Source organism: Mangifera indica, chromosome 2 (genome assembly GCF_011075055.1).
Source record: "Mangifera indica cultivar Alphonso chromosome 2, CATAS_Mindica_2.1, whole genome shotgun sequence".
Taxonomy (NCBI): Eukaryota; Viridiplantae; Streptophyta; class Magnoliopsida; order Sapindales; family Anacardiaceae; genus Mangifera; species Mangifera indica.
Genome location: NC_058138.1, coordinates 15,343,102 through 15,356,881, shown reverse-complemented (window position 1 = coordinate 15,356,881; position 13,780 = coordinate 15,343,102). Strand labels below are relative to the sequence as shown.

Sequence of the window (13,780 nt, the reverse complement as noted above, 5' to 3'; positions counted from 1 at the left end):
TTGTTATGTAACAGCAGACCTGTTTACAATATAAAATATCTAAAAACCCTCTCATATTTATCTAAAATTTATTTAACCCTTATAGTGAGTGAGAAGTTAAATAAATGAGGGGAAGGATAATTTTGGTATTTTTTGCTTAGAAATAGTGATTTTCGGTATTTTTGCTTGGAAATAGTGATTTTGGGCATTTTTACTTAATAAGAGGCTATTTCAACCATTTTTTAAAATTTCCCAGAGAAAAATGTTGTGTTTGAATTAAAGGTATTTTTGTAACAAATATTTGTAAACCGTGTGGAGTGACACAAAAATAAAATGTGCTAGTTCTTAATTCTTGCCTCTAAATATTTAATTTTTATCTTTTAGCTCCCCTTCCTTTACATAGTATTTGATTAGAATTGAGTTGATTTGGGCTCAAAAGCTAGTTCAGCTGAAATTATTTAGTTCAAATATGAACTGAATTTAAGTTAAGAGGTTCATTTTGTTTTAAAACTGAGTCAAACTCGAGCTGATAAGAGTTTGAATTGCTTTGACTTACGAGCTAGATAGATTACTCAATTCAATACAAACTTGGCTCGTGGCTCAATTCAAATTATGTTAAGTAATTGTTAAATAATATCGTTTTGTTAATAAATTATGAATTCAAACTATGAATCTGAATCATATATCTGAGTTATGAATATAAACCATAAATTCGAGTTAAACTAAACTCAAACTGAACTTGAATCACCCTTAATGTTAGCTTGATGAATTTAAACCAAACTCAAATAAAACTATTTTTTATTCAAATTAAACTTAAAACAAAAGATATTCAAGTTTGATTTGATTTATATGGACCTCTACCCTTGCACAAGCATTGCTAGTCTAAATACAAGAGCCTTTTAGTACCCCTAAAAATATTAGGGGGCAAATGATAAGCTTCAAAATATAGAGCTTTATGAAAAACCAAAGGTGAAAGGAGGCCAGAGAATTAGCCGCAAGGTCAAAACCCTGAAAATCAAAACCATAGGTTTTTAGTTTCGTTTCTCTCAGTGCCCCCTCTCTTATCGTTCTTCATTTTCTTAGTCGTTCCATCTATTCACTTTGATTTCGAAATCTTATTACATTTTCTTGTTACGAATTACGATTTTTGGATTCTTAATTGGATTGTCTGTGCAGTTGTTTAGCTATTATCAAAATGGGCGCCAAAAGCAAAGGTCTTTTTATTTATTTTTTATTTTCGTAATTTATGATTGATTTGTAAGTTTCTTGATGTTTCTGTATGTACTTGCGGATTCTGAATTCAATCACTTTTTCTTTGGTGATCGCTGTGCGGAGTGTAGACTATGAAGGCGATGAAATGGAAGAAGAAGTAGAGGAAGTGGAAGAAGAAGATGGTGATGAGGAAGATGGAGAAGAAGGATTTGAAGAATTGGAAGCAGAATATGATGATGAGGAGGAGGAGAAAAGTGTGCCAGTATCGAAATCTCGGAAAAAATCGGCAAAGGAACATAAGGAGCAATTACAAAGGCTTCAGAAGAAGGTTGGAATTTTTTTCTCTCTTTTTTTTAAAATCTTGAATTGATTATTTTACCAGCAATGACGGGTTGAGCTGATCAAGAATTATTTAGAAAATTTCTGTATATGGGAAAGGTTATTGTTAAATGTGTTGGCTGGTACTTTTTGAGCCATTTGTGAAGGTCATGTTTGTTTTGTATTCTGGATAGATCATGTGATGGGGGATTTCTGTAGGCTGCTTTGTCTAGTGAGAGTAAAGTTTAAGGAACTGAATGTTGTTATGAGGTCAATATATTGTGGCGTGTAGAATAATTTGTCTCTGTTGTTGGTTGCATTGAGTCACTGTTGTGTTGCACCATTAACTGTATTTTTGCTGGAATTCACTTTAGCTACTGCAAATCTTGGAAAAAAAAAATTTTGGTTGTACGGTTGAGTCATCCTAGTTTTGTTGTTGTACTGTGATTTTGTTTTTACAAATTTGATAACTATGATGGATATGACTATTTTATTTAATGCAATTATTCATAAAAGCTAAAACATTATATTATGAAAACTGAAGTATGGAATTTTTAGTTGACTTCGTGAAATTCTGATCTGCATTTGGACCACTGTAGTTTTTACTGATCTTGATAAATGTTTTCTGCAGGACCCAGAATTCTATAAGTTTCTGCAAGAACACGATAAGGAGCTTCTAGATTTTGATGATGAGGACATTGAAGTGAGTCTTGATTTTTTTCAAGTTTGTAATAGTTTTAGTATGTGTGGAACTGATGGATGCATCAAATTTGTTGCAATGCTATGCAGGATGATGATATGGAAGATACAGAAATGCAAGTAGACAAGGAAATTGATGAGCATGATGTGGAAGAGGAAGAAGAGAAACCATCAAAAAAAGTTATAACTACTGCAATGGTTGATTCTTGGTGTGTTTCAATAAAAGAAAATGGACAGTTAGGTGCTGTTCGTTCTCTTATGAGAGCTTTTAGGATTGCTTGTCACTATGGTGATGATGCTGGAGATGATTCATCCATGAAGTTTAGTATAATGTCCAGTAGTGTCTTTAATAAAATTATGTTATTTGTCCTGAGCGAAATGGATGGAATTCTTAGAAAGTTGTTGAAACTCCCCTCTTCTGGTGGAAAGAAAGAGACCATAACAGATCTGATGCACACACCACAATGGAAGAAACACAATCATTTAGTGAAGTCTTACCTTGGAAATTCTCTACATGTTTTAAATCAAATGACTGACGCAGAAATGATATCATTTACTTTACGGCGTCTCAAATATTCATCCTTATTCTTGGTTGCATTTCCAAGCCTTCTAAGGAAATATGTTAAGGTATGCCCAAAGCTGTAAAGGTTGATGTCTTCATTGAGTTTCTTGTCTGTCCAGTTATGTGATTAGTTAGGGTCTTCATATGCTGGTCTATTTCAATATAAAATTATGCATGTGCATGCTTGCTTTAAAGGTTTGAAATTTCCAATTATGATGGTCAGGACCTTCATGATTTATCTAATGACTTAAGTTTTGGGTCGAATATATCAATATGGTATTGGAGCCTCTGTGTGTGTGTGTGTTTGTGTTTGCTTGTGACATTAAAAATCAGATGTATTACCCTCTTAAGAGGGTCTACATGTATATTGGTTGTGGAATAATTTGACATTGCTAATTTTTGAGTAATTGAGTTTCTCATCTCATTAATGCTTTTTTTTAATCAATTTATTAATACAGATATTTATGTTTAGATTTGAATCATGTGCGGGCTAACATGAAGCCTTTTAGATTGTGTGACATGAAGTTTAGAGGATGCCTACATGGGGCATTATTGAAATGCACTCTATGTAATAGGTTGCCCCACTGTTGTAGGTTTTGGTTAGATAATTTTTCATTCTTTTGTTATTATATTTTTCTGTTAATTATAAATGATGCATGGTTATCTTCTGATTATCTCCAGGTTGCACTTCATTTTTGGGGTACAGGAGGAGGTGCACTCCCTGTGGTTGCTTTTCTGTTTCTAAGAGATATATGCATTCGGCTGGGGTCTGATTGTTTGGATGACTGTTTCAGGGGGATATACAAAGCTTATATACTGAACTGTCACTTCATAAATGCAGTAAAATTACAGCATATCCAGTTTCTTAGCAACTGTGTTGTAGAACTTCTTGGAGTTGACCTTCGAACTGCATATCAGCACGCCTTTGTTTTCATCCGGCAGTTGGCAATGATTTTGCGGGATGCATTTAATGTTAAAACAAAGGTTCTTTTTTTTGTCTCCTTCTTAAGAAATTGTAGTTTCACTATTTCCTTTGTACATAAGATTGTTGATTAACCTAAATTATGTTGTATTACATCTGCCAATTAGTATCATCGGATCGTGTTCGGGTTTTGTGTCAAAGACCTGCAACTCTATTCTGATTTGAATTGGAATTATGTCAAAAAATTTTAACCCTAAACCCGACCTTTTAATGTTCAAATTGACCCAACACACCCTAATTTGACTCAATATTGTCTATTGTTTTCACTTTCCTAAGTGTTTGTAGCATTTTTTATTTTTTCACCAAATTACCTCAACCTACTATTAATAAAACATACAATATAACATTTTTTTAGTTTACAAATGTTTCAACGTTAACACTATCCGATTTAGTTTTGAATCGCGTTGAGTTGACTCGAAATAAATTTTATGTAAAAAAAACCTTAACCCTAACTTGATTTTGTCGTGTTATATTATGTCGAGTTAACAGATTGTATTGAAAATTGTCAACTCTTTGTTGTTCTATGGTTTATTTTGTACCTCTCATCTATTCTCTGATGTTGAAAGATTTACACATTATTTTATCCCATTTAATTTGGGAAAATGTGATCTTCTCATGGGTCTCCAATCCTACCAGTTTACACTGATTGACATAGTACGGTGCATCTCACCATTACCTTGCTGCTGGCTGGCCAATTACTTCACCTTCCTTAATACCATTTTTTCACTGTAGTTTCTCTCCCTTTCTTGTAGGAAGCATTCCGAAAGGTTTATGAGTGGAAGTTCATGAACTGCCTTGAGGTCTGGACTGGAGCTATCTGTGCCTATGGCTCAGAAGCAGATTTCAAGCCCCTTGCTTATCCATTGACCCAAATAATTTCTGGGGTTGCTCATTTAGTTCCAACCGCACGCTATTTTCCCCTTAGATTGAGATGTGTTAAAATGCTTAACCGCATTGCTGCTTCTACTGGTACTTTTATACCTGTTTCTTTGCTCCTTTTGGATATGCTAGAGATGAAAGAACTGAATAGGCCCCCCACTGGAGGTGTTGGTAAAGCTGTTGATCTGCGTACTGTGCTCAAGGTATTTTAAGCATGGATATCTCACCAATGTCAATTTACTGTTGCCCCATAAGTTTTTTCTTTATGACTGGAGGATCTCTATGGCAGGTAAGCAAGCCAATTGTGAAGACACGAGCATTTCAAGAGGCATGTGTTTTCTCTGTTGTTGAAGAGCTTGCTGAACATTTAGCACAATGGAGCTATTCTGTTTCTTTCTTTGAGTTGTCATTTATTCCAGTTGTGCGGTTGCGTAGCTTTTGCAAAACTACAAAAGTTGAAAGATTCCGGAAAGAAATGAGGGAACTTGTTCGTCAGGTATGTTCCTTAATAATCAAGATTTGCTCTGCTGAGTAGAAGTGGATCAATGGGAATAATGTTAAAAGGAAATAAGAATACTCTTAATTCTTATTGTTTAACTGGTTCAGTTTTCATGTATAAATAATCCATTTACATTTATGGAGCTTTTGTGCATTCTCTAATATTTTAATTCTTTCATTTTCCAGATTGAAGCTAATTCCAAGTTTACAAATGAAAGGCGTATGTCAATCAATTTTCAACCAAATGATCCTGCAGCATTCTCATTTCTTGAGGTTTGCAAATTATTTACTCTTTTTTCTAGTTGTATACTGATTTTTATGTGCATCCAAGATTCATTTTCAATTTTTGTGTTGACCTTTTTCAGTACATAGTTTATGTATAGTTTTCAGCTTTGGATAATTCATTAGAGTATGCTGACTATGGGACATGTATCTATGCTTTGTTACATGGTCAATGAGTTGGTGACATAAGAGAGTGAACTCAGAAGAATTGATTAGCACTTGGCCAGCTGTGTAAAAAATGTATATATTGGCCTTGGAGCTGTGTACTTAATGTTTTGTGATACTTCCAACCTGTCTTCTCTGATCTCACAAATGCTTCAATTTTGCTTCACTTTATGCCATTTGGAGAAACTGATGGATTGTATTATGTCATAGGATGAGAAAAAGTCAGGGTCTAGCCCTCTGTCACTATATGTTGCAACTCAACGACAGAAAGCAAAACAAAGACATGATTCATTGCTGGAATCCAGGTTTTCCATTGTCCCTGTTTGATGCCTTTGTATATACACATTGCCATGTATGTAATTCTCACTTTGTTCTTGTCATTTACAGTGTTCTGGTGGGTGAGAAGTCTTCCATCTTTGGTGGTAAGAAAATAGCGGAGAGTGATGAAGAAGAAGAAGATGAGGCCGGGAATGAACCGGGTGCTGCTGTTTTCAGTTCATCCTGGTTACCTGGAAGCACTTCAAAGTATGTTTATCAGAATTTCCCACTACTCTCTCTAGTTTCTTGCCTCCTGCAGTTCATTATGGGTGCATCTTTTTTTCTGTGTAGAGATAAGTCTCCTAAAGAGGAGAAGAAGGAAAAGAAGAAAAAGATGCGGCAAGAGGCAGAAGCAGTGGATGAAGATGTTGTTGAGGACTTGATTCTGAGTTCCGATGAAGACGGCTCTATAAGTGATGCCCCTTGCAATGAAGACGGTTCCATGAGTGAACACTCCCAGTCTGATAGTGAAGATGAAAACTCAAAGCCTGTGCTTCTAAGAGGACATTCCAAGAAGCAGAAATCTGCAAACTTGTCAGAGAAGAGGAGGCAAAAACCTTCAAATGGGACAAAGAAAAATGTAAGATCTGGCGGAAAGACGTTGAGAAAGAGAAAGAGATCAGGTAAAATGTAGTCATAAGGCCAATGTATTTAATTTTTCATTTTAAATGTAATTCGGCATCCCAGGAATTTTTGTTGAACATTTTCTTAACTTTGAGGTTCTCCAAATTTAATTTTGTGAAGGTGACCTCATAAATGCTCGTTAAAATTTTGTACGAGAACATTTGAGTTGGGGAGAACAGTTTGAATTTTTTTTTTTTCTTAAATTTTGCATATAACCCAGTTGAGTTAAAAGCATAATGAACACAATCAAATTTACATTTACTAATTTATAATAATAAAGTGAAATTCTAGAAAAATGGCCGGATAATTATATAATAATCTTATCGGTTCACATGAAGGTATTTGTCTAAATTGTTTTATAAATTTAATATAATTCTTACATCTATAATTGTAGGTTGCAATTGCAAAGCCTTTGATAATATGCATGGCCTATTCAACTGGGCAAGGTGTATAGGGAAGCGTTTTGTCTCTAAAACATGTGCTTAAAGCACTTAATGGTAATATAAATTGCCTAAAGTTATGATTAAATGATTTTAAATTAAATATTAAATAACATTTAATTATATGATAATATATAATTTGTGAATTAAAAATGTATATATATAGTATTGCTCTTTTTTAATAAAATTATGTGTACATATTTTTTATGTACAATTTATGTATATAAATAATGTATTATGTGATTGGATAATTTTAAATTAAAGATAAAATAACATCTAACTATATAATAACATATTATTAACATTGTTTTTTTTTCATACTGGATGGATGTACACATAAAATCATGCTTTTTTTTTTTTTCATATGAAAAAAAATCAACACTTTCTAGAATGGAGGATCTACAATTTGACATGATTTGATATACATGCTATAAAAAAAAAAGAGTAAAACTTATTTATATAAATTGAAGGGTGTTAATATGTGATTAAATTATATGATTGTTATCTTTTTTTCATTTCAAAAACACACAATCACGTATTGTGGTTGTAAAAATAAATTAGTATAATTAATTTATACATATAATAACACTCAAAAGAAAAAATAACAATATTATTTGTTATTATAACGAATAATAAAACTATATTCATTTATAATAACTATCAAATTAAATAATAACGATGATGTGTCACTATGTAATTGAGTAATTTTGAATTAAGAATAAAATAATAATTAATTACCAAATGACATATCATTTTTTTTATTATTGATTTTAATATCAATGATGATATGTTATCAATTAAATATTATTAATACCTATATTAATCCTCATTATAAAGTCCAAAAGACTTGTTCTCACCTAAGGTTAGGGGTAACCTCAAACTTCTACCCTTGAACATTAAAAAACTGAAAATCTTATTCATAAATAAAATTCTGTTAAAATCAACAGTTAAAGTTAAAGATAAAATGGTCATTTAACAAAATAATTATAAAAACTAAAATTTTATCACATTCTCTCCCTCCCCAGTTTGAAAACTAACATTTCCCCCCATCCAAAGTTTGAAAAGTAACAATTCACCCTCAGAGTTTTGAAACCATTGTCAAAGATAGCAAAGTTATCGTCAACGGCATTCGTCCTCCCACCCGAGCTATCTTTTCTTGTCAACTTGTTCCCACCAACCAATTAAAGTGATTAACTCTAACAAAGACAAAATTGTCTTTGTCAAAGGATATCACTATCGTCAATTAGTGAAAACAAGTCGGTAAGAGAAGATTAGCCGAGAGAGAGAGTCAATGTGATCGGAGATGATAAACTTTGTCATCTTCGACAATGGTTTCAAAACACTCGAGATGAAATTACTATTTTTCAAATTTTGAGTGAGAGAAAATTATTAGATTTTCAAACTAAGAGAGGAAAATGTAATAAAATTTTAGTTTTTTAATTTTTTTGGTTAAATGTTGATTTTGTCCTTAATATTAATTAAGTTTTTTTACATAAGTTTACTCATTAAAAGAAGTTTAAGTTTTTGAAAATTAGAACATATGAATTTAGGATTATACTTACCCTTGGGTGGAAATAACCCATTATAAATTCATGTAATATTACTGAAAGAAAATTACCCTATGATAACAATTAAAAAAAAAAAAACTTCACATTAGTCCCTTAAAAACTTCAAATCTGCCTACCCTAAAAAGAAAAAAAAAAAAGCTTTAAATATGACATGTCTTGTAAGTATAATTAAACACAAATGAAAAGTGAAAAGAAAAAGATGCAGTAAAATTTTGTGATTCTTTAATGTATATCCGTGTAAATTTTCAACAATTCTACGCATTATTATATATCCTAAGTGTCATAAATAGTTATATCAAAACATAAAGACTTTTGAATCAGAAAATTTTTGGTTCAATACTGCATAAAATTTAATTGTTTTTATGATTATATAATACAATCCAAATAATAAAGTGGACAATTTTTCTAGTATAAATCCTCTTACGAAGACATTATTAATTATAAAGATGAATTATGTATCATTTTCACTCATAGTTTTAATATGAAAACCATTATTTCTTATATCTTTAAAATTAAGTAAATTTTTTTTTGATCTACTTGAATATAATGCATCATTAATATTTAATTTGGACCTATTTTTTAACAAAATTATAACTTTTCTAGAGCCTTCAATTGACACTAAAGTTAAAAAAAGTTTCTTTTCTTTCAATATTGTGTGCGTTATTATATTATCCACCAGACATATGTTTCCATCACCTATTTTAAAGTTAACACTTCAATTTTAGAGTCTATATCATTTTATTTAAAAATTATGTTAATCATAACATACACAAAATATTGAAAGGAAAGAGAATATGATAATAAAACACAAAATAACTACTTCTAGTAATTGTATTCACTTCAGAAAATGATGCAATACTTGTGGGACAAGTTTAATAGTTTTTCATTAATGAAAAAAATATTAATTTATAATTTCTTTTCCCAAAATTACTACTACAGGCGCATATTATAAAATGAAAGGTAAAAAATATTTTTTCTTCCACATTATCTCAATTAGGAAAAAATTATGAATATCATAGAGTTGTGTTAAATTACAGAGTTATTAGAAGTATTATTGAATTTGATATTCAAATTTATCTTTTAAATTTCTCCATGAATCTAGGGGATTTATTACTATATACATATATTCGGCTTGTAATCTTTTAGAGATATAATGTCAGTAAAATAACGGTCGTAGATTTATTCTTCTGAGATATTTTATTTAATCAATTTCTCAAGATGTATAAATTTTATAGGAAAAATTATGTAAAAAACACATTTAATATTATTCATTCAATTTTAGAAACTTCAAGTTCAAATATTATCATATTTATACAATTTCTGGTTTTGTAAACAATATATATGATTTAATCTTTGAAATTTTAAGTTCAAATATTATCTCATATTTATTGATTTTGTAGGAGACATATTAAAATTAATTTTTGAAAACTTTAAATTTATATATTATTCTATATTTATAAAACTTTGATTTTATAATTAGTATTTAAAATATTTGGATCATTTGACGTGTTATTTATTCTTATCTTATCTTCTTCTTATATTTAACGCATCTCATGCATATATTCTTCTTATATTTAACACATTCTCATCAAATTTTCAAACTTGCATACGTGGTGGATAATCCACCATATATAACAACGGGTTATATTTCCTACTCCAATTTTAAAGGGAAATACTCTTATTATTAATTTGGTTTAAGAACACGCAATACAAAATTTTTCAATGAACAATAAAATGTTGTGATTCTTTAGTGTATGTTTATATAAATTTTAATAATTTTATATATTATTATAGATTATGGGTATCCTAAACGATCATATCAAAATATAAAAATTTTTAAATCAAATAACTTTTGGGTCGATGTTGTGTAGATTTTAAATGTCTTTATGAATGTATAATACAATCTAAATGATAAAGTAGATAATTTTTCTAGTATAAGTCTTCTTTCAGAAATATTACTAGTTATACTGATGAATTATGCACTATTTTCACTCATAGTTTAGATGTGAAAACTATTATTTCTTCTATCTTTAAAACTAAATAAATTTTTTCTTGATCTACTTAAATAAAATGCATCATTGATGTTTAATTTTGTTTCATTTTTTAACAAAATTATGACTCTTCGAGAGTCTTCAATCAGATTTATTGATTTTGATATAGTATTTATTTTAGTTTCAATTGGCGTTAAAGTTAAGAAAAATTTCTTTTATTTTAATATTGTGCGCGTTGTTGCACTTCTACCAGATATATGTTTCCATCACCTACTTTTAAAGTTAACGCTTCAATTTTAGAATTTATATCATTTTATTTAAAAATTACGTTACTCATAACATACACAAAATATTGAAAGAAATGAGAACATGATAATAAAACATAAAATAATATTCATGACTCAAACATAATTATATATGATAGATTTTAATTATAAAAATCTTGGGCATTCATGTTACTATTCAAGTTACCCATATTTTTATTTTTGAAAGAAATTTTAAAACATCAAAATTTATGAGATTGATAAGAGCTAAATCATCAAAAATTTAATTTTTATGAATGTTTAATATAGATTCATCCAATGTTTGTGTCTACTACAGATACATAACTAATGATATTTATGATCATGTCTATTGTTTTATGGTTTACTTTGTATTCTTCTTTATTTTATTTCAGTTGTGGTCCACTTCTAGTGGTATGATTAAGATTTTCTATTATAACCATCTTCGGATGAAAAATTATTTCATCCATGATCTTATTCACACCCATGATAACTAATTTTAATAATTGCATTCACTTCAAGGAACGATACAATACTTGTGAGACAAATTTAATGATTTTTCATTAACAAAAAAAATATTAATTCAAAATTTCTTTTTCCAAACTTACTACTACAAGAGCATATTATAAAATGAAAGGTGGAGAATATTTTTTTTTCTACATTATCTCAATTAGGAAAAAATTTTAAACATCATAGAGTTATATTAAATTACAGAGCTATTAAAAGTATTACTGAATATGATATTCAAATTTATCTTTTAAATTTCTCTACGAATTTGGTGAATTTATTATTATATACATATATTCGACTTGCAAATTTTTTAGGAATGTAATGTTGGTAAAATAACGGTGTTTGATTTATCTTTTTAGAATATTTTATTTAATCACTTTTTTAATGTTCATAAATTCTAAGTGAAAAATGGTGTAAAAAACCTATTTAATATTATCTATTTAATTTTCAAAATTTTAAGTTCAAATATTGTCATATTTATATAATTTTTGATTTTATAGATAATATTTATGATTAATTTTTGAAACTTTAAATTTAAATATTATCTCATATTTATTGATTTTGTAGAAAAAATATTAGGATTGATTTTTAAAAGTTCCAGATTTATATATTATTCTATATTTACAAAATTTTTGATTTTATAATTAGTATTTAGAATATTTGCATCATTTAACCTTTTATTTATGCTTATTTTATCTTCTTCCTATATTTATCGCATCTCATGCTTATATTCTTCTTATATTTAACGCATTCTCGTCAAATTTTCAAACTTGCATACGTGGTGGATCATTCCCCATTTATGGCAACGCGTCATATTTCCTAACTTTTAAATAATTAAATCATTAAATTAGTAAAAAATTTAATAAATAAAAGGCCAAACGACTATTTCCCACCCAAGGTATGCTGTAATGACGAGTTTCCACCCTTTAACTATGAAAACACCAAACACCCACCCATGGCCGGTTAGATTTAACCAAACCCTAACGGTGACAAGGGTAAAATTGTCATTTTCTCTAGAATATTAAAAATAAACTAAAATAGAATATATTTTGCCCCCCTAAACTTTAAAAACTAAAATTCCCCCCCAGCCTAAGTTTTCAAAAATCGCAGTTTCACCCTCCCGAAGCATTGCCGACGGTCTCCGGCTCCACTGCCGACGGTCTCTCCCTCCCGAAGCATCCTCACCTTCCAGAGAACTCTTTTCTCCCATTTGGACTTCCAATCGGAGTCGGAGAAGCTGTGGAAGACGAAGAACTTCGTCGGGGAAGACGAAGTTCTTCGTCTTCCCAGTCGTCGTCGTCGTCTGGGAAGACGTCGTCTTCCCAGACGAAGACGAGACGACGAGACGACTCGTCGTCCTCTGGGAAGACGAGTCGTCTTCATCTGGGAAGACAATCGTCTTCCCAGACGGCTTATCTCTGCGTCGGATACGTTGAGGTCGAGTTGAGAGGCGCCGTCGGTGGAAGAGAAACCGTCGGGAGGGGAAGACGGCCGGTGATGGCGCCGGAGAAAGCGACGGAAAAGGGTTTGGAAATTGGAAGGGTTTGGAAATAAACCCTAGGGGGGGAAATGCAATATTTTCAAACTTAGCTTAGGGAAAAAATGTTAGTTTTTAAACTTTTAGGGGGGGAAATGCAATTAAATTTACCACCGTTAGGGTTTGGTTAAATCTAACCGGCCATGGGTGGGTGTTTGGTGTTTCTATAGTTAAAGGGTGGAAACTCGTCATTACAGCATACCTTGGGTGGGAAATAGTCGTTTGGCCTAAATAAAATACCATTCTTAAGGGCACACAAAACAAATTTCCAAACAGAAACGTCAAGGCATGTTGTATTTTCTAAAACAAATAACACGTCGTTTAAGTGTTGGACTACAAAACGATAAGGGAAATTGAAATTTTTAGCACTATTTTATTTCGTGTATACAAAAATATCATCTATTCTAAAGCTTTCATAAATATACTATAACAGTAATCACCTTTCCCAAAATACCCCTCTTCAATCTTTTATGCATAAATTCTCTCTCTTCTTCTTTATAACTTTTTTTTCTCTTCTTCCTCTTCTTACAAAGTGATAAAGGAATCATTGTCTCTTCTTCCTCATCTTCGAAAATAAAAGTAAGAAAGAAAATACTGAATTCTTCATATTAAGAATTCTTCAAAGTAAAGATTTAAAAAAAAAAAGAGTAACTCACAAAAAACTCAACCACATCTATTGTACATACATGGAGGAAATGACGATCGGAGAAGACCATACAACAGTATTTAATTGGAAAAAGAAAAAAATTGAAATTTAAGGATTAAAACTGAAAAAAAAATTTTGTTTTAACTGAAAAAAAAAAAGTGAATTTTTTTTTCAGTTTTAACCCTTAAATTTCAATTTGACCTTAAAATTAAGTGATTTAAACAACCATGGGTGGGTAAATGGGATTTTATAAGCCAAGGGGGAACCTGGAAAAATCAGCATACTTTGG

At 30.4% G+C, this 13,780-nt stretch overlaps 1 protein-coding gene across 2 annotated transcripts; it reads left to right on the top strand.

The window, feature by feature from the left end:
• Positions 1 to 903: 903 nt before the first annotated feature.
• LOC123209446 (nucleolar complex protein 2 homolog) lies at positions 904 to 6,721 on the top strand. 2 transcript variants are annotated; one of them, XM_044627512.1, is made up of 12 exons: positions 904 to 1,006; positions 1,156 to 1,193; positions 1,320 to 1,519; positions 2,141 to 2,212; positions 2,299 to 2,835; positions 3,452 to 3,754; positions 4,505 to 4,834; positions 4,921 to 5,127; positions 5,316 to 5,402; positions 5,787 to 5,881; positions 5,964 to 6,101; positions 6,186 to 6,721. In XM_044627512.1, exons 2-12 carry the CDS (start codon positions 1,175 to 1,177, stop codon positions 6,526 to 6,528), a joined length of 2,331 nt encoding a protein of 776 aa, XP_044483447.1. In that variant the 5' UTR covers positions 904 to 1,006; positions 1,156 to 1,174; the 3' UTR covers positions 6,529 to 6,721. The 2 variants fall into 2 exon arrangements, with proteins under 2 accessions (XP_044483447.1, XP_044483446.1); XM_044627511.1 differs by having other exon boundaries at positions 946 to 1,193.
• Positions 6,722 to 13,780: the final 7,059 nt, after the last annotated feature.